Source organism: Drosophila miranda (assembly GCF_003369915.1).
Source record: "Drosophila miranda strain MSH22 chromosome Y unlocalized genomic scaffold, D.miranda_PacBio2.1 Contig_Y1_pilon, whole genome shotgun sequence".
NCBI classification, from domain to species: domain Eukaryota; kingdom Metazoa; phylum Arthropoda; class Insecta; order Diptera; family Drosophilidae; genus Drosophila; species Drosophila miranda.
In genome coordinates, this window is record NW_022881603.1 from 33001087 (window position 1) to 33022171 (window position 21085).

Sequence of the window (21085 nt, forward strand, 5' to 3'; positions counted from 1 at the left end):
GAGCGTGACGTCTGGTGCTGCGTAGCCAGTGCAAATTGATTTGTTTCTTTTGGGTATAAAAATGATCCGATCTGATCCAGATTCAGCAGTCTGATAGATATGGTCATTATCTATGATTCTGCGTTTTTAGTTTTCTCGTATCCTCAATATTGTGGATGCAACAGATTTTCGTCCTTTGTGGGGGCGGAAAGGGGTGGGGCGAAATTTTGAGATATACGTTTTAAAGTGAGATCTAACAGGAGTGCGGATACCAAATTTGGTTACTCTAGCCTTAATAGTCTCTGAGATTTTTGAATATCCCCAGATTTTCATCCTTTGCGGGGGCGGAAGGGGGTGTGGCGAAATTTTGAAACAAACTCGTCTCGGTCCGATATATAAGGAGTGTGGATACCAAATTTGGTTTCTCTAGCTTTTATAGTCTCTGAGATCTAGGCGCTAATGTTTTACTCTAAGCAAAGCCGGCTATGCTACGTGTGTGTTAGAGAGAGACAGGGCGAGAAAAAACGAAATTGTTTTCTTGATGCTGGCTATAATAATAATACGATCTTATTCAAATTCTGCAGTCTAAAAGATATGGTCATTCTCTACGATTCTGCGTTTTTGGTTTTCTCGTATCTTTAAAATTGTGGATGCCACAGATTTTCGTCCTTTGTGGGGGCGGAAGTGGGCGGGGCGAAGTTTTTAAATATTTTTGTAGCAGTGACATATCACAGAAGTCTGGATCCAAAACATCGTTGCTCTAGCTCTTATAGTCTTTGAGCACTAGGCGCTAATAGGGACGGACAGACGGACAGACGGACAGACGGACGGACGGACAAACGCATGATGCAATTATACAAGGTGGTCTCGTCGGGAGCCGAAGTTCGTTCGTGTTGTCCCTTATCGTCAGTGCATGCTTGCTTGTTGATGATGAAGGACGAATTTTTTGATATATTCTTAACCCTTATGTCCCGACAACAACAAAATTATAAAAAGCATATAAAAAAAATACCACAGGTTTAGAAGTAATCTTTATATATTATGTAAAAGAACATTTTAATATAACTAAAAATGTTGAAGAAAAATTATTAATGGCTGCATAAAATTTAAATATTAATATATCAGTAAAATCATTTTATTTTAAAATTTTAAAACCCACGGGCCTGTTAAGGGTTAATCAACATCAACATATACCGTCTCACTCACACTCACTATACTATGTGCCCTTCACTCGCACTTATTGCTAGCATACGTTAAGGGACTAACTTTTGCCGACGAGACCACCTTGTATAATTGCATCATGGACAGACGGACAGACGGACAGACAGACATGGCTCAATCGACTCGGCTATTGATGCTGATCAAGAATATATATACTTTATGGGGTCGGAAACGATTCTTCTGGACGTTACACACATCCACTTTTACCACAAATCTAATATACCCCAATACTCATTTTGAGTATCGGGTATAAAAATAATATTAATAACACTCGCAATATATATTGCGTGTGTACTAACACATGTTCTCTCTGCGCTCTCTCTCTCTCATGATGTATGGTTAGTGGTATAAGTCAAACTGCGTGCATCGCACAAAAGTATCGATGAAATATGAAAATTTTAGCGTAAATCTGAAAAATGCAGTCGACAATAAAAATATAAAAAAATAAAGTGCTCTGATAGCCTGGAGACGGCTACAATAATAATCTTAGGTTTAGTTAAAACCATTGTCAAAAGAATATTTATATCGATATATAAAAGTCAACCTTGGATGCGATAGTCGGGCTGCGGATAAATATCTGCACGATATTCGTGCTGTCAGAGGAAACGCGAACCTAGCAGCCAGACTTCCGTTCGACCATCGTTCTTTCGTTCTCGACCCGTCAAACCGACCACAAGGAAAATGAGAGCTAAGGTAATTTGTAAGTCAAGATAATAAGTGCAGAAAAGAATTGGAGTAGAGCAAGACTAAAAGTGGAAACAGATTAAGACTGCAATTTAATTGTTTTTATCTCATTTTCAGTGGCGTAAGAAGCGTATGCGTAGGTTGAAGCGTAAGCGCAGAAAGATGCGTGCACGTTCCAAGTAGGTGCAGCGCCATCGACCACTAACTGGTGAGTACCCGCTTGGCCACAGGAGCCCTAGCGACACGCAAGATTCTAATTTGCCGTTTTTTGTTCGTTTCAGGAACTTTTGACATATAAGCACACCATTACTGAAACATGCCGTCTGGGCCCCACATTGTGGCCCGAAAGTAATTTTGTAAAAACAGTTTTCACGCAAAACAAGAAAATGTGCATTTAAAATACACTTCCGAATTTCACGTTTAAATTGATTCTAATAAATTACTGGATTTTTACAAAAGTTCCAACTGAATCAAATCATGTGTTCTTAATAATTGAGTGGTAGAGAAAAAAGCGGCACCCAGCGTGCTGTTTCAACATAACCACATTTGTATGTCATCTGTGTGTGTGTATGTAGCGCACAGAGCACGTTTTGGCTAAAATGTTACACTAATTTTTGACATTCCGATAATTTTTAATCCTGCAATATAGAGTAATTTTTTTCTCAAGCTTGGAAGTTTATGACGCCATGCCGGCAGAAAACTGGAGAAAGTAATCGCTTGAAACAAGAAGATTAGTGAGAGTGAGTAGCGTTTGGTAGCCAAATACCAAAACCAATTAAATCCAACATAGCTGACACACCGTCCGACCGACTGACTGACCACATTAAACATTGATCATCGTGCTCCCGGCCAAGGCAGTAAATTTCCACTTAATCGGCTAATACAATTACACAAAGTACAATCAGACCAAGGGCTGCTGTTGCTTGCCCCTTGGGAGCGCGTGTCGTGCGCTCGTCAGATTAGCCGGCTCCGCTCCGTTCCTGGGGCACCATTCGGAAATATCGATTTGTTTGACGGAGAGGAGAAAAAGAGCGGCAGCCGAGCCGAGCGTTGTTCATTAGCGCCTTGATTTCTTCAATTATATACATACATACATACATATGTATGCAGAGGTGCCAGCCAGAGCGGCCTGGCCTGCCTGTTTTTCATGCTAAGGATGATGTTTCTGTCTGTCTTCCCGCCACTCCTCCCCCACTATTCTGAAGGTCGTTTGTCACTGTAATACACACATAAACGTCGCTCAACCGAGTAAGCAGAAATTTTAATGTAACAAGCAAAAATTGCGATTGGGTGGCAGTTTGCCATTTGCCATTTTGTGTGCCTTTTCTGTAAATTTGCATGCGCCTTTGGTTACGCTACGCTGCCGCTGTCGTCGCCCCCTCCACACCACACCCCATATAACGCCCTACCAGTCCGTTCTAGGGATGTATGGTGGCGAGTAGAGCTGTGGAGGATAAGCATGTGTACTTTTAAGTGCACAGAAGGAAAGTTGTGTAGGGTCTTGTTCGGGCAAACATGCGGTGTCGTCTGTGGCTGTGTCTTATCACTGGAGCAGACAACCGACGTCGCCATCGTTTAGTTGTTTGCTTTGCCTGGCCGGCATTTGCCACTTGCATAAAAAGTGTCCCATTAAATGCAATTAAGCACTTTGATTCTCCTCCGCCTAAGTCTGTATAGATTTTTGTTCCACAAACACACACACTCTAACGTGTACATGCATGAGTAAACATTGCATTGGCGCTGCCAATGGATGCGTGCAAAGTCCGGCAACATTGCGGCACATGTTCTAATCAGAGATGAGCAGGGTCGTGCAGTGATTTTAGTAGTCACGATATGGTCTTCCAGTGACTGGCTCAAGTTGCCATTGTTCGTTATGAACTTTTGGTTGACTAAGCTTTAGTAAACAATAAGATTTAATTATAGATTGGCAGACTGTTTGCCTTGAGTAAGTACCCAATCGATAAAGAACATCACTCGACGTCAGGTACTTGGTCACAGGCTCATCTCCCATCCTGGTCAATTGCATGTTTATTTTTCCAGGCCCAGCCCAGCCCGGCCCGGTATATGTGCCGTTATTTGGAATTATTTCTCCACGACACGTGGCATGAAAAGTCGCCAAGTCTTGGTACACTTGCATGTTCGTCTATAATTTGTCCTCTTGCGGGCTGCTGCGGCTGTGTTGGCCAGTTTGGTTTGAGTCACGTAAATACGGTCGCAAGTTTCCTCTGCCCCAGAGTCGGTACCGTAGCCCCGTGCATGCCATGGCATGACCCATATTCCTGCCCTGCCAGTAAAGTACATGTGAGTGGATGTGTGTGTGTTTGGTTCATTGTTTGCCCATAGCTCCAAAAATTTATTCTTACTTTTGAAATTTAACGAGCCCGCGCGGCGGCATTTACGCTGATTTCCTTTTTGGCTTTCGAGAGGGCCACGAGGGTCGTTCTAGGCGTTTCCATTAACCCCCGCCGCTGGTCGCTTGCCAGGAAAAAGTGCATTTCCACTGGTGCACACACAATGCAAATGCAAACGCAACAAAATCAACAGCAAAAACAAAACCAAAGTCGCGTCGCGTTCCATTTCCGTTGTGCCACTTGCAGTTGCAGTGGTCGCCCGCCCCGCCCCTCAATTGTTGCCCCTGGCTGGGACTGGGTCGCGTCTGTGTGTGACTTTTTAATTAGTGGCAATGGAGGCCAAATGGGGTGGCAGGGCAGCAGGGCTTGCTCGGCTTGGCCCCGGCACATTTTGGGTCTGCAGATAATGGATACTGAGCCACTTTCCTCCTCGTGTATGAAGGTGTCAATCTCCTCGAGCGGCTTGCCGTACATATCCTTCGGAAAGGGCTCAAACTTCCGCGGCAGCACATCGCCGTCCTCCACGGAGGCTTTGGTGCGCGGGTGGAAGCCATATTCCCGCACCAGCTGGATGTGCCGGTTCTCGTGCTTGACCTGCGACCTCTGCGTGTAGTCAAAGACCTGGTGTTTGGCAACAGCTGCAAGGAGAGGAAGCACAACAGAAAGATGATCAGGGGTGTACAGAGTTTTGGTTGAGAATGGACTGTTTTGGCTTGGTTTGGTGAATATGCGTGCATTATCTAGTGCCACACCCCTACCACCCCCAGTATAGCTAATCGGCCGCCCTTTCTATTCCAGCAATCAGAAATATGCCTGATAATACTCCGCTCGTACAGTTGCTGCAAGCCTTAGGCGGCGGTGTCGCTGGGGGCTTGACTAGGACCTTGGTGCAGCCGTTCGACGTGATCAAAATTCGCTTTCAGATGCAAGTGGAGCCGGTGGGCAAGCACAGATACGAATCGAAGTACCAGGGTCTGCTGCACGCCTTTCGTAGCATATACAAAGAGGAGGGACTACGGGGAATCTGGCGTGGTCAGGTGCTGAGCATTACCTATGCAGTCGTGCAGTTCTGGTCGTACGAGCAGCTTCGAGTCAAGGCCCACAAGATGCCCTTCTTCGACGACCGACCGCTACTCTTGTACTTTGTATGCGGGGGATTGGCCGGATGTCTGGGCACCGTGGCTGCTCAGCCCTTCGATGTAATCCGCACTCAAGTGGTGGCCGCCGATCCCACCAGCAAGAGGAGTCGCATGAGCTCCCGGAAAGGTGTACACTTCGTACACTCTACTGAAGGATTGCGAGGCTTGTCCCGTGGCTTGGTCTTTACCCTGGCGCAGATCTTTCCGCTAGTAGGGGCCAACTTTCTCATCTACAAGTACCTGAACGCCCTTGTCCTCTTTATTGTCAAGAAGTAAAATCCCGACCACAACATTCCTGGTCTCTGCCTCCTCGTCAATGGTGCCCTCGCCGGGGTGTCGTCCAAGTTACTGGTCTATCCAGCAGATCTGATGAAGAAGCGCATGCAGCTGCACGGTTTTCACCAGGATCGACAAACGTTCGGTCGGAATCCCATTTGTCCGACGGCAAAGCAATGCTTCATGATCACCTTAAAGGGTGAGGGCATCTCCGGCTTTTATAAGGGGGTTAGCCCCCCACAATAAGCCCCTCCGGCTTATCCAGTGCCTTCTACTTCACTTTCTATGACTACATTAACCGCTACGTCATCCATCCTGTGCAGGACCGGGAAGAGCAGCGTCTGAAGGAAGAGAAGGCCAAGAGCGCCGCACCTAAAAAGGCCGGCTGGACCTAATAAAGATGCCCCATATGGGTGATGCCAGCACCACACAGTCTCGTTAGTGAGACCTAAACATCCCACCGCTGACCCATAGACACAAACGATTAAACACACCGGGAATGAGTTAAATTATTACACTAACATGGTTTATTTTGTACATCGGCACCGTTGGTGAGCTGCAGTGGAGGAGGGAGTAGTTACTCCTTCAGATGTGACATGTGGAATGTGGATGAGCGAACGAGCCATACGAGTATTATAAGTTAAAAGTCCAATGGAATCGGGTGAACTTGTGGGAATGAGCAATAGACTAGATGTCCGGATGGCCAATGCAGGAAACGGCCCCTACGACCAGTTGGAGGCAGATCCCGACCAGCCACCGACGGCGGGGGGCGAGTAATTGTAACCGTCCCCACCCCCGGAGGATGCACCGCCATGAGAGCCACCGCTATATCCTCCGCTGGAAACGACAGCAGCAGTCACCACCTGGCTATCGTAGCTGCTTCCTCCGCCGGAACTGTAGCCCCCAGAGCCGTGTCCGCCGGAACTGTAGCCCCCTGAGCTGTAGCCCCCTGAGCTGTAGTCTCCGCTGTTGTATCCTCCAGCGCCAGAGCCCGCGCTAGCTGCAATGGCTGCAATATGGGCATCATCGTGTCCACCAGAGCTGTAGCCTCCCCCCGAGCTATAGCCTCCCGAGCTGTAGCCTCCGCTGCTGTATCCGCCAGCACCCGAAGAGCCGTGGGAGGAGGTATCAGCGCTAGCTGCAATGGCCGCAATATTAGCTATAGCATGACCAGAATCGTGTCCGGAGCTGTAGCCACCGGAACTGTAGCCTCCGGAACTGTGTCCGCCAGAGCTGTATCCTCCAGCACCCGACGAACCGTGAGAGGAAGAGCCAGCGGCAGCTGCGATGGCGGCAATCTGAGCATCATCGTGGCCAGAGCCATGTCCCCCAGCGCTGTATCCTCCGGAGCCGTGTCCGCCAGAGCTGTAGCCTCCGGAACTATATCCTCCGGAGCCGTGTCCGCCAGAGCTGTATCCTCCGGATCCGTGTCCGCCAGAGTTGTAGCCACCAGATCCGCCGTGGTTCTCGGTAATAATGGCATAGGTACTGACTTGGCCTCCTCCACCGCCATGTCCATCGTCATGTCCATCGTCATGGGAGTGAATCTCATATCCGCCGCCGCCGCCACCACCTCCATGCCCACCGTCATGGGAGTGAATCTCATAGCCTCCGCCGCCACCACCGCCTCCATGCCCACTATCATGGGAGTGAATCTCATAGCCTCCGCCGCCACCACCGCCTCCGTGATGATCTCCACCATGATCTCCCCTGCTCTCGGGCAGGTGGATGCGAATGTGGACGTGCTCCCGTCCAAATGAGGGCTTGCCCCATACCGCCGGACTGGCCAGCAAGAGCACGCTCAACTATACGGGGAAAGGGAAAGATGACACTATTAGAATCCGTATTCGCTCGCAGGGGAGTGGAGTCCACCGCCAACTCACAATGAAACAAGCTGCCATTTCTCCTGATGTCGAAAGTTGCCAAGGATTTGGATTGTAGCTCACCGGCTGCTGGGCTACGAACTATGTGGCTGGAAATGATTCGGCAATCGTCTCTGCGCGCCGTTTTATACGCGCGCTTGGAGCAGAGCTCTCGAGCTCCGAATTTGAGGTTATGTAAGTGGTGCGACGCGACGGCCGCTGTGGCAAGTGCAGGCGATAATCTCTCCGACGACGAGATGAATTGAGCTGAACTGAACTTGTGGCAGAGGCAGGGTCTGCTGCCAGCACGACTCATTGAAGGCCACATTGTTTCGTTTTACCTTTTCTTTCTCTCTACTCTCCACGTCTCTCTGCCTCTCTGCGCGATCGGCTAGAGTGTTGACCTTTCACATCAGCCTAATCATCATTGCCATCATTGACTGCCCTTTTGCAAAAACACTCTCACTCACTCTCTCCCTCTCTGCCCCTTTTGTGCTCCACTTTCGTTGGATCTGGGAGAAAATCCGAATGGCCCTAAGCCTCTGCTGCATATTATTGGGTTGGCTGTTGCCGAAAATCGTTAATAATCATAGACATTTTAGATCCAGTTTTAGTCTCAATCCAAGTCTTGGCCCAGGGCCGGTCCAGTGTGGCTGTTAACCGTTAGTTATGTATGTTGTATTCGTTAATGTTTATGCATGGCTTATGCATGCTTATGCAGATACGATACGATACGAACTTCCTATTGGCAATTCCTTATTGCTGGATGTCTGGGCCTGGGCACTTGCATAACGAATTGGCCAAGCCAAGGGTCTGCCTGTCTGCTTTTGCTGCTGGCCGTCGTTTGTCATTAACCCATTGATGGCCATTCCCGTGCCGGTAATTAACCTGATAACATTGCTTACTCTGGTTCTGGCTGGCTTGCTGGAGCGAAAGCATTTCTCTCCTTCTCCCTCTCCCTCTGACAATGCTGGAGAAGCAGAGAAAAAGTACCGTAAGATTTTGACTCGCTCATCATCTGGCTCTTACATCAGCGGAGAGGCGAGGTCATGGCCAGTGGCCGCACTGGACGCCCAGCGTCTCGTTCGCTCTCACCTCCCTTCCCTGTCCATTGTTTTGCTTTCGCCGCTGATTAGCTACAGTTTTCATTAGCATTGAGTGGTAGGGGGAGTGTACGGGAGGGGGGTACTAGAGAGTGGGCTGCAATTTTCATCGTAAACGGGGCCATATGGCAATTTCGATTACGAACACCCGACAGTTGATTAACATGCCTCATCTTTCATCTCGGTTCGGTCCCCATTCATATTGCCAAATCAATTAATAGACATTTAAATTCAGTCAAATTTGTAAACAAAAGCGTGGCATGGCATGGCCCCCTCAAAGTGGGGATGGAATGGATGCTTACATAAGGAACTAGTAGCAGCCACCAGAGCGACGCCAACGCAACCAGCTGTTGCCAATCGAATGATAATGATAATCATAATCATAATCATAATGATGTTGCTGATGGGATCTGTTCGACTGGGAATCGGATCGGAGTCTGCGACTGCGACTGCGTTTGCGTCTGCGGCTCTTTCTGTGGCATTCGAAAATGCATTTCATTAACAGGAAAACTGGCGTGCAACACTCCATGGGGATTACATCTTCGGCAAAGCCACCAATCGAGGGCCACGATGCTCATGATGATGATGATGATGGGTCTGGGCAACCGGTTGGCGGTCGCACATTAACATTAAATGCAACAAAGACGCATCTTCCCCGTATTGCATAATGGTCCCACCAGGTCGGAGCGCTTGCCGCATCTTCATGCGGAAGCAAAGTCATTCTCAAGGCGCCCAAAAACAAAAAGGAAATTACACACAGACACAGAAAGCAGCCAGTCTTTTGGATTTCCAAAAAAAAAAACAGTTGCATCTAGCCAACCGCGAAACGGGGTGGGTGGAGAGTGGTGGCACGTTGCAGTTGCAGTTGCCGTTGCAGACCTTTGCACAAGTTCAATGGTGACGGGAAATGGGAATGCGATTGGGATTGTGATTGTGATTGGAGATGGAAGATAGGTGATGAGTGGTGTAGGGACTGCAGACTACAGGGCCAATTATGCACCAAAGGGGTTGGCTGCACTTTCTATGGGTTGCACATCTTGGCCCCAGGCGAATCGAGTTCCAATCCGCAAAGCGAGTCAGAATACGGCGCAAGGTAGGTTAGGTTAGGTTAAGGCGGTAGCCGGGAGGGGGGATGTGAGCCTCCCGCCCCCGAGTTCACTTGGACCTATAGAAGGTCCGTTGTGTTGCCGCGTGGGCATGTGCCCCTTCTCGTTGCCTGAACCGTGAGAGCAGACTACTGCAGGATTAAAGGCAGTCGCATCCGGTGGCTTGGATGTATTTGGACAAGGTCCCTGGTTTGATTTCGGACAGGTCCGAAATGTCCGTGAGGAAGCGGCCCCGAGAATACGAAGACGACGATTTCCAAGGGCTGGGCAATGGCAGAAGAAGTGGAGGACCGATTCCTCCTCCTTCTTGTCGCGACAACTCCTGCAGAAGTCGTTATGAGGGATTGACAGTCTGGAGGCATGAGTGCCGATCTGCCAGTGTTCCGTAATGGCTCGAGTAACTGCAGAGCACTGTGCTCTGCTGAGTCTATACAGCTCTGCTGAGCGCTTCTTCGATCGATATGGCCAAATCAATCTTGAGACTTTACAGGAGACGGTTTGCTGCCATCTCCTATTGGCATTTTGCTCGAACAATTCGTGCGTTAGGAGCCTGCACGTAGCTAAGGGCATCGCTACCTGCTCCCTCTCCGATAGGAGAGGCTGGCTAGCCTGCCTGGCTAGCTCGTCGGCGGCGTCGTTCCCCTCGATGTCCCTGTGGCCGGGGACCCATGTAAGGAAGAGATCCAACTGCTCTGCGATCTCGTGCAGAGACCTGCGGCAGTCATTTACAGTCGCTGAGTTCGACGATATTGAGCCTAGAGCTTTAATAGCCGCTTGGCTGTCCGAGAAGACGCACACTAAGTGCGTGTCTAGACGTAGTTTGGAGACTATAGAAATGGCCTCCTTGATGGCTTCAATCTTCGCTTGGAACACTACAGTGGTCCGGGAGCCTGAAGCAATGACTGATTTTCAGCTCGCTGCAGTAGACTCCGCCTCCCACGCGGCCGTCTAGCTTTGAGCCATCAGTGTAGAAGTGAACCGCATTTGCAGGTCCTGGTTCGCCCATCTCCCAGTCCTCCCTAGGTGGGATTGATACCTGGAAGGGCGTCGAGAGGTGATCACTAGGAATACAGTAATCTGTCCTCTCTGGTAATTGCGGAAGTCTCATCAGGAGTCCCGAGTGCCCAACCGCGGACGCCTTCCACAGTCTGGCTTCTCTCATTCTGAGGGCAGAAAGTGTTGCCACCTTCTTTCCCATAAGATCTACAGGGAGGAGGTCCAGCACAGTATCCAGGGCTTCCCCTGGAGTAGTGCGTAGCCCGCCAGTGATGCATAGCTCTGCCATGCGTTGAACTCTGCTGAGTTTATTGAGGCATGTCCTTCTGTCTAAGGCTGGCCACCATACCACCACTCCATAGAGCATGATCGGTCGTATGATGGCGGTGTAGAGCCACCGGACTATATAGGGGGTCATTCCCCATTTTAGTCCGATGGCTTTCCTGCAAGTATAGAGGGCCACTGTGGCTTTCTTTACTCTATCCTCTATGCTCAATTTCCAATCGAGCTTTCTATCGAGGATTAGGCCAAGATACTTGGCGTTGTTGCTGAAGACTAGCGTTTCCCCACATAGTCTTGGGGGAATCAGTACCGGAACTTTGTACTTCCTAGTGAAAAGCACCAGTTCCGTTTTAGACGGGTTGACGCCTAACGGGTTGACGCAGACAAATGCTGCCCATTTCGACATTTTCGTGAGAGTACTTGTCATGCACTCACACAACGTCTGCGGAAATTTTCCGGAGAATGCTATGGCAACATCGTCCGCATACGCCACCACACGGCAGCCACCCCCCTCTATCTCCCGCAGCTGTGTGTTCACTGCCACGTTCCATAGGAGGGGCGAGAGGACTCCGCCCTGCGGTGTACCTCTGCTGACAAATCGTACACGTTGACGTCCCCAGTGATGCCTCAACCGTCCTGCATTGTAGCATCTGATCGATCAGGCTCACCGTCCTGGAGTCAACGCCCAGATCCGTCAGTGCGCCCGTGATGGCGGTCGGAAGGATGTTGTTAAAGGCGCCTTCTATGTCGAGGAAGGCTACTAGGGTGTACTCCTTAAAGTTAAGGGACGCTTCGATGATCGATGTGATCGAGTGTAGGGCCGTTTCGGTGGATCTTCCCTTCCGATAGGCATGCTGGGAGTCTGAGATCAGACTGGACGGAATAGACGCTGTGAGATGCAGCCCCAGAGCCGTTCCATCGCCTTTAGAAGAAAAGATGATAGACTAATGGGCCTGAAATCTTTTGGGGCAGTGTGCGAGGGCTTGCCTGCCTTGGGTATGAATACGACTTTGGTCTGAAGCCAGAATGTCAGGAATGCACCCGTGGGAAAAGATTCCCTCGTAAATTATTTTGAGCAATTAATTAAGTTAATTATTAAGTTAATGGCTTTAAGTCCCGCGTGAATCAGTTGGGCAGGGAAAATGCCGTCTGAGCCCGCGGATTTGTAAGGTTTAAAACTTCTGATCGCCTAGGAGATGTTCTCCCGGCTTAGCAGGCTCAGGAGGGCATTTGAGACGACAGAAGGAGGCGCGAAGTAGTTGGGTCTGTTTTCATCGGAGCCAGGGAAGTGAGTATTTAGGAGAAGATTTAGCGATTCATCGCTGGACGTAGTCCACGACTGGTCGGTGTTCTTCAAGTAGCCCAGGGTGGGTGTTGTCTTCGATAGAACTCTGCGCAAGCGTGAGACTTCTGAGTTACTCTCGATTTCGCTGCAGAACTTACGCCAGGAGGCGCGTTTGGCTTTTCTAAGTTCTTTGTTGTAGGTTGACAGACTGGCCTTGTATTCGGCCCAGTTTTGCTCAACGTTTTCAGCCTTAGCTTTATTGAAGAGTCTCCGGGCGGCTTTCCGGAGTTCACCCAGTTTCGGATTCCACCATTCAGGTTTCTTCCGGCCTCTGTTCTTGCCAGAGGGGCATGCTTTGTCGAGCGCCTTATTGCAGGGGTCGGTAAAGATCTTAAGAAGACGAGTCGTGGCCTCCGTGGAGAACTCCTCCTCAGAAGGGGGCTCAGGGAGAACACGACAGAGGTAATCAGAGTACCGAGTCCAGTTTGTCCGCCTGATGTTCCGGAATCGGACTGGCTTCGGTACTGAGAAGGAGAAGACAGTTTCCACGTACCTGTGGTCCGAGAAGGAGTGCTCTTCCAGGACTCTCCAGGATACAATGTTACGCTGGAGCTCATGAAAGGCAAGCGTGAGGTCCAGGACCTCCTTGCGGTTTTTAATAATAAAGGTTCCCACCTTTTTTCACTACCCCGGTTTAATAAGACCATCTGAGTGGTCAGTAAGTAGCTGAAAAGATACTCACCCCTTTCGTTTGTGTCAGTGCTTCCCCACTGACAGTGATGCGCGTTTACGTCGCATCCCACAATTAGGCCGAAGTCCTTGGCCGAACAGTCTGCGACTAGATCCCTGAGAGGCGCGTGTGGAGGGGGGTCTGGCTGATCATGCCCCATGTATGTGGAGCAGATCCTCAGTGAGCGCTCCTGGCCTTCGGGGCTCACTGCGGTGTGGTCTTCATTGCTGAAATTTGGGAGCAAAAATAAGTGCAACTCTCTTTTTGCAAGAATGCAGGTACGACTTTTACCTGCGGTTTCAGCTACGTATAGTTTGTAGTCAGAAGTCCTCAGACCGGAGACCCTGTTTCCGAGGATCAAGGGCTCCTGAATGAGGACTATGTCGACTCCACCCTTGGCCAGGTGGAGCAGTAGAGCAGCGCATGCTGCCTTACAATGGTGGAGGTTTATCTGCAGGATCGTCAGTGACATTCCTGAGTCTCACCTCCACCATTGTTGCTTCTAGATCGCTGTCGGGGGAATCTGGCTCCTCCCCGACAACGATATGGCTGAGACCTCTGGCTAGGTCGAACTCGTCGAACGCGTAGTCGTCCAGGATGTCATCCGACATCATGGACGCCGCATCCGACGCCGGGTTGTCTTCCTCGCACGAGGCCCCCTCTTTCGGGATCTTCGGCAGCTCCGGGTCTGGCTCGACCTCCGCTTGCCTGCCCTTGCGATCCGACTTTAGGTGGTAATGGTGACCTTTTTGTATCCGTAGTCGACCACACCGTCCGTTTTGACGAGGGGCTCTAGCGATTCCTCATTTAGGACGAGGATAATCTGGCGCCTCTGCCCCTTGATGTCCTCTACCTTGGCCACCTTCCAATCGGCTGTGGGATGGTGGGGGTTGCAGACCTGCAGAAGCCTGAGGATTTTCTCAGGTTCTGCAGGTTTTGCCGATACCCATGCTCTGGCTCTCGGGCGGCTGGGAACATCCTCCCATCTCACGGCCTCCAGTTTCGCTCCTGGGTAGACCTCTTTCAGAGCAGCCACCGCCTTCATGTAGAGGGCCGCAGAGCGAGCGTCTTGGCAGGCGATGGCTTTCACCTTGCCTTGATGCCACCCTGGGTCCTCACACTTTGGCGGTGGTCCGCCGTTCTCCTCCAGTTCCTGTAGGAACCGGTCCTGGAGCTCGTTCTCCACCAGGTGCCACTTATCGCGAGGGGCATGGCCGTCCTCGGCGCCCCTGTCCAGGACGCCGATCAGGGTCTTGCCCCTCGCCACCTCAGCGAACGACCGGTTCGTGGGGTGGGTCTTCACCCGCTTGGCTTGCTGGGCTTGGCCTGGCTGGTTAGCGGGGTCCTCCGCTGAGCGTTGCCGCTTGTTGGGGGCCTTTGCTGCGCCCTTTCCGGCTTTGGCTGGCTGGAAGAGTGGCAGGATTGAGGAGGACCACAGCCTCTGCTCCTTTCCTTCTGCTGACGCCCTAAAGTTCGGGTCCTCGTTGGACAGGATGAAAGACGCTCGTCTCCTGTCCTGGTACGACGGCTTTCCTCCCCGTGGTGCAGAGACGCTGCTCGCCGGGGCGCCCATGGGTTCCTCGGTCCCGGTGCGCTTACCAGCCGCGATTACGCTCTGCTTGGCAGCCCCCCCGGTCTCCGGTTCGCCCTTGGAGCCACCCGACTTGGAAGGACCCGATTGGCTTTTCGGGCCCCCCCGCGCTGCGGCCGCTGCCTGAAGACGGTGGACCGACTCAGTCTCCTTCCCCATCTTCTTTGGACCTGTTTTCCCAGGCGCTGGTACAGAGGGATTGGTTTGTCCCTCCGGTACTTTAAGAGGAGTACCGAGATCCTTTGCGGTGTTTTTATTTTGTATTTTTGATATATTTGGCATTTTTGATCCCACGAGTAGGCGGGAAGGGGTTGGTCACCCGAGGCATAGCCCGCTTGCCCCGGGAAGCCTAATTTAAACTGGAGGTCGGCAGGTATCCAGAGTCCGCATATTAGTGACCGGGCACCCCCCGGCCATGCATCCCTCGGCATATAACAGTGTCACCTTGGATTGGAGTAATTTCACTGAGAGTTTTCTTCTCTCCGCCCGACTTCCATTCGCCAGCATCCTGGCAGAGACATGACCGTGCCAGGACCTGTTTCCAGCCGCCCTCACGGGGAGAGTGTAGTCGCACTTCTACCGCTGCGTACAGTTACGGCGGGTGACGGTTCGCTCGCAACCCTCTGTGTCATGGGTGGTGTGGGACGCAGGCCTCACCGGCTATTACTAACCGGAGCGGCTGCGCCTCAGTTCCGAGTTCACAGTTGTGCGAGCCGACCCGTCATCCGTTTGTCCCCCTGTAGCACCCGATGGCTGACGGCCGGCGCAAGGTAAACTGCAAATAAAAACTGCATCGAAGCAGTAATGCCCAAAGGCTGACCGGAAACTAATCACTAAAGCAGAAAACAGGCAGTCTCTGGTTTTCCAAAACACCAGTTGCATCTAAGAAACCGCAAAAGACAGTGGCGAGTGTTGGGACATTGAAGTTGAAGCTGCAGCTGCGTAGAGCTTGGTCCTTGGTAACGGGAAATGGGCTTATAATTGGAACTAGGACTGAGATTAGACCGCAGAGAGTGATGGGTCAATTATGCTCCATGGGAGTGCATGCTTGACGCATACGAAAGTTTTATTTTTTTTTTTTTTTTTTTTTTTTTTTTTTTATTAGAAATCAGCTTTACTTAAACTATGATCTAATATTAGTGATATTTACATTGGCTTACTACATATTATAAGAGTTTAATGATTAGGTTTATATATACATTTTAATGATGTGTTATTCAGCAAATTTTTCTATTTTTTATGTTCGATGGGTGGAGACGTTTGAGTCTGCGTGGGACTTGGGGGTGCAGTAATCCTCTAGCTGTTTCATTTGGATGGTTAATGAGCCTATCGTTGTATCGACTGCTATGATGGTTTATTTGATCTCCAATTTTTGGGATGAGGAGATCTCTTTCCAGCATTGTGGTCCGAACAAACCACGGGGCACCTGTCATCGCCCTTAGAGCCTTCGCTTGCATGACTCTGATTTTATTCAGATGCGTCTTCGCTGCACATCCCCAGACTTGAATGGCATATGTGCATACGAAAGTAAAGTAATTCTTAAAACGTCGAGAAACAAATAGGAAATTACGCACAGACATAGAAATTAGCGAGCCTTTTGGCTTTTGCCAAAATCCCTTTCATCTAGGCAACCGCAAAGGTGGGTTCTGTGTTGGCATGTTTGTACATCTTTGTACAAGTTCAATGGTGATGGGCAATGGGAATGGGATTGGGGACTGGAGATGTTATATGGTTGATGGAGGGAGACAACAGACTGATGTTGCAATTATGCTCCCTGGGGATGGATTTCTGGCCCCATGCGAATCCAATTCGAGGCGGACAATGAGAAAAAGAATGCGGCACAAGGTAAACTGAAACTGAAAACAGAACGAGATGAAAAAAAAGAATGGGCCAAAGGAGGAGAATAAAGGCAAATGCAGCCATTGCTCTACATATTTAATTAGTTTCCGTTTCCGTTGATATTCGTAATCCGCAGCTGGCATTGTTAACCCTCCCCCCCATGGATATCCTCCACTTACAATGGTCCCCATATAGCCTGCTAGCGCCCCACCCACCCCATCCAGCGAGAGGACAAATTGTCTGTGCTCTGTGGCGCTGTCCCTGTCCCTGGCGCCCCGCCTCTTCCTCTGCCATGGAAGGTTCCTGCCTGTGGAAAACGGTTGCGTAACTTATGGCCAGTCATCAGTCGAAAGTTTGTCCGGGGGCTGGAAGAAGAAGTTCCTCACATTTTCGATTTGTTTATCATTTATTTAAATGGCGCCGGCCTTAGGGCCGGATCCAGTGCACAACCTTAAGCCGCCATTAAGCGGCTTCGATCCACATTTTATCGGCCCAGACATAGAAGCAGAATCAGAGGCAGGCCCCAGACCCGTACTGAACCAAGGGCACACACAATGATCAATGCTATTTAATTATGTTGATGAGCCTTGGCCGAGCGGGAGCCTCAAAAAGGAAAAGGCAACACGCACAAAGAGCAAATTCCTTCTGCTCCTTCTATTGAATCTCCAATCTCTACCTCCTGCACAGTGGTTGTCTTCTGATGAGACTTGGGAACAAATTAACAGTCACAGGAAAATACGCTCTCGTTTAAGCACTCTCTGGAATGTTTTTGGGTATATATGGATGTAGATGTTCCGCACAACACACAACGCCCACTGTGCCGCATGTTTTGCTGAGTTGGCGTGCAGGTGTCGCTGTCAGAGTGTCAGAGGAGGAAGGAGTCTTTGGCCCTATCTTCGCCTTTGGCCCTCTTTTCGTATGCATGCCCTCGTATCGTATCCAGATTTGATGGCCCCAAATCCCCAACTAAAGCATAACATTTATGTATGTGGCCAGTAGGGATTTGGACATGTGGTTTGGGAAGTGCGGAGTGGGGAGTACGGTGGTATAGAAAACTATCAATAGCTGGAGTTTAATATTTCAGACTCACCTTTTTCATCATTGGCCCCGGCTTGATCATCACTCATCTTGACTGATTGTCGTCGTTTTGTTTGTTCTGCGCCTCTGGCGGTTGTTGCGATGCTGTTGTCTCCTGTATTTTGTGTCCTATGCTATATATATATATATATATCCTATCTCCTCAGCGTAGCGTCATGTCTCTCTCTTTCTCTCCCTCTCTTAAAGCTCGGCTCTCACTCGATAACGGAATGTATTGTATGTATGTAGTACTATACATATGTACATATGTCTCACTCCCTCACTCTCACTTTTCATGCATGCGGATCGCTTCGTTTACCGTTAATATTGTCACCGTTCCCTTTGTTAACCATTTTGTTGCTATTTCTCCTATGATTGTTGTTTTTGTTTTTGTTGTTGTTGTGCTTATCACGCTGGTGCTTTTCATGATGATACTATGGCTATAGTATGCAAATCTTATGATTACGACAGTTTCCAATAATGGCACTTGGCATCGCTGCAGCTGCTACTGCTGCTGCTGCTACTGCCCCAATCCAATCCAATCCAGTCCTCTCCTCTTACCCAGCACTCTCCTCCCAGCAAGCTTCAAGAGCCAAGCCAAGCGATGGTGCTTCTTCTACTTCTATTGTAAGCTTTTGCTGGCTTTTGTGCTGATTATTGCCTTACATTTTGTGATGCGTCTGTTTGGAAGAAAGAGGGAGAGAAGTTTTGTAGATATTAGGGAGTTTGGAGAAATGTACTAGTGGAGAGATTTTTACTTATGTAATGGCCTCATCCCAAAAGCAACGGGAAGGGCAAAATTAAATTAAATCTGTTCTCTCAGGTCTTTAGCCCATGGACGCCGCAATTGCTCTTCGTGTCATGTAAGGGTAATTGGCAACGCGCTAATCCCCGGCAGCTTAGAGGCGCTGCTCAAAACAGTAAGTACCATACGTACTCGTGCACAGTGCACACATGTACGTAACGACTTACTCACATTACGTATATGTGCGTAACGGAAAAGATAAACACACCCACAAAGGTGGGAGAGAAAGATGCTGAGACCAAGAGCTGATTGAGACGAGGGTCGGAAGATGGAAGGCCGCTTTAAGACTTAAACCTTAACAAAGATACAGTTAATTAACATTATGGGCGTCAAGCGCACACACACCCCTTATATGTACGTACTTGCTCGATGCTCGCACAAAGTAAGATACAAGATACAAGAATTGATAAATGGGCGCCCAACAGAAAGCAATGAGGTTGCGTTGGCAATGGCGTAGTGTGCGAATTTCTGATGGTTGGTGGGTGGGTAAATGAGGACACGCTTGGAAGCTGCTCATTGCTCAGTGCTTTGTGTCTGTCGGATGTTCTTCTTGATGCTCCTCCTGCCATTGTTGCTGGCGTTGCTATAGGCCTTCTTCCTGTTGTGTTTTACAAACTTCTTGACACGTCTGAGCGCGCTGCAAGCGTCACTGACGGACGGGCAAAAATGGAAAAACGTTAGATGAAGGCGCCCATAAAATATTCAATATCAAGTTTGCCCCCTGCTCTACCTCTACCATTATACCACTCCACCACTCTCCTGTGATGGCAGGCAGGTGATGTTTGCTGGCGGAAATTTGCTGTGGGCGGTGGCGGGAGGGTGGGGCACGGTGGGCCAAAAGCCATTAGGCGCCCGAGACGCCATAGAAGATCTCCTACCTACAATCCTCACCTGCATCCCTGTTTACGTTACACAGAGAAGAGAAGGCCCACAAAGGCGTTAAACAATGTGTTGTTGGCTTACAATTTTATGAGAAGGTCGGGGATCGGAACGGGAGCCTTCCCCAAGGGGGAAGTACTACGGGTTTCTGTTGTTGTTTCCGAGCTGCTGTTTTTTTGGGCGTGACCAGCGGTTGGTTTTAAAGTTGCCCCATAAAAGGGAAAAAGCTGAAGTCTCTCTGCCATTGCGACCCTCAAAGTTGTGCCACAAATTTTGTTATGCCCCCACTGACGGTGCGACATGCTACCGCTACACTAGCTCTCGCACGAAAGCGAACCGAATGAAAAGTGTGGCCGCCTAGTTAAGTGCACATCAAGAGCTAATTTATGGCCCAATCCTCGTGCCACACCACACTATGCCGCACACTATACCACACCACATGAGTTGTGGTTGTTGTGGGTTGCACAAACATTCATGCAAATGCATGCTTTCTCCAATCTCCGGCTCTGTCTTTCTGTTAAGCATTTATTCGATTTTACCTTTAAAAATGTTCCTTTAATTGTTGTTTACTTTTAGTTTGTTTCAATTGTTGTTTCCTTTGTTGAATTTTATATGTTGTCGATGTGTTATAAATGATGATGTGCCACTTTATGTAATAGTTAAACGTGAGTGCAGTATATCTATTTTTATATACGCGTTGTATTCAGCTGCATAGCACACAAACAAACAGTGAAAGCCCCCGCAAAAGGAGTTTCATGCGTTTTTCACACGTTTTGCATTTCACTTTCACTTCCCAACACTGGCCTGGGCCCACAAACACACACACTACGCCTATTGTTGTTGCTGTGTTTCATTTGATTTTATTTTACATTAATTACATTTTTATTTAGCAACAGTGGAGTGGGATAGTTGAGCGGAAGGCAACCACAAAAACAAAAGCAAAACCAAAAGTATAAAACTTCAGGCACGCACATTGTTTGACACACATACACCCTCTCGCTCGCTCTCGCACACAGACTTCGTCCTGAGAAGTGTTATTACAATTTACTGTTGATTTCTTTTGCGAGAGAGAGCGAGCGTCACAGTTGGCTCTGCACAAGTTATATTCAATACAATGTAAGGGAGTCCGGTTATCCGCTGCCTTCTCTTGCGGACAGTCATACCTCCTATCGAATATACCATGGCTCTGCAGGTGCGTGTGTGTTTGTGTGTGTGTGTGTGCGAAAGCGTGCTTAGTTTCCGTTGTGTCCCCCCACTCCTCTCCGCTCTTCACTCTCCGCACTCCGCACTCTTCCTTTCTTGCGCTATCCTACAGCAGCAGCAGCAGCAGAAGCAACAACAACAGCACTATCATGCAGAACATTTCACTTTATTTTTGGGCGCTGAAGAATTTTTCTTTGCTGCACTTGTGCGTGTGTAACAGTATTTGCCAGAATGTACATAGACGTGTGTGTGTGTAGGTTTGGGGTTTCCTTTTAAACATTTTTTTTCCTCCTCCCTCCTTTCTTTTTATACAGTATTCCTTGGGCTTTCAATGGGTATGCGTGTGTGTGTGTGTGTGGCAGATGAGGAATATACCGTACGTTCTAAAGGACGCGTGCGTTTACTCTAAGGTTCGTCGTGTGACTGAGCTGTAAAACGGGTTTTCCTTGCCGTTTGACGTAATCTGCAGAGCAACCGCGATGCAGAGCAATGAAACAGCAACAGTAACAACAACAGCAACACTGCCAGCCAATGAAAATTCCCCCCAATGTCCCCCAATGCCCTAAAAGGACAGCCAGGGAAATTCTCCCCCACGCTCTCTCTCTCTCTCTGCAACTGAAATGTCAGCAAGCCCTTTTTCTCCTCCGCTCCCTATCTCGCTCTCTCTATATGTGTTG

The 21085-nt window shown here is 49.3% G+C and overlaps 1 protein-coding gene, 2 long non-coding RNA genes and 1 pseudogene across 7 annotated transcripts; 2 read left to right on the plus strand and 2 right to left on the minus strand.

The window, feature by feature from the left end:
* The first annotated feature begins 1782 nt into the window (after nucleotides 1-1782).
* On the plus strand, nucleotides 1783-2093 carry LOC117190055. Its single transcript, XR_004473637.1, has 2 exons — nucleotides 1783-1893; nucleotides 2002-2093. It is a non-coding gene; the product is annotated as an uncharacterized LOC117190055 (long non-coding RNA).
* A 2756-nt stretch (nucleotides 2094-4849) lies between these two features.
* On the minus strand, nucleotides 4850-20854 carry LOC117190056. Of its 5 annotated transcripts, none has more exons than XR_004473640.1 (4): nucleotides 20789-20854; nucleotides 19745-19912; nucleotides 17535-18201; nucleotides 4850-4873 (listed from the first exon to the last, which is right to left on the minus strand). It is a non-coding gene; the product is annotated as an uncharacterized LOC117190056 (long non-coding RNA). The 5 variants fall into 5 exon arrangements; XR_004473641.1 differs by lacking the exon at nucleotides 4850-4873 and adding an exon at nucleotides 15880-16106; XR_004473638.1 differs by lacking the exon at nucleotides 4850-4873 and adding an exon at nucleotides 15880-16143.
* LOC117185713 lies at nucleotides 4859-6165 on the plus strand (annotated as a pseudogene).
* LOC117190053 (loricrin-like) lies at nucleotides 6155-7632 on the minus strand. Its single transcript, XM_033395137.1, has 2 exons — nucleotides 7534-7632; nucleotides 6155-7455 (listed from the first exon to the last, which is right to left on the minus strand). The coding sequence occupies exons 1-2, from the start codon at nucleotides 7549-7551 to the stop codon at nucleotides 6373-6375; spliced, it is 1101 nt and encodes a 366-aa protein (XP_033251028.1). The 5' UTR covers nucleotides 7552-7632; the 3' UTR covers nucleotides 6155-6372.
* Nucleotides 20855-21085: the final 231 nt, after the last annotated feature.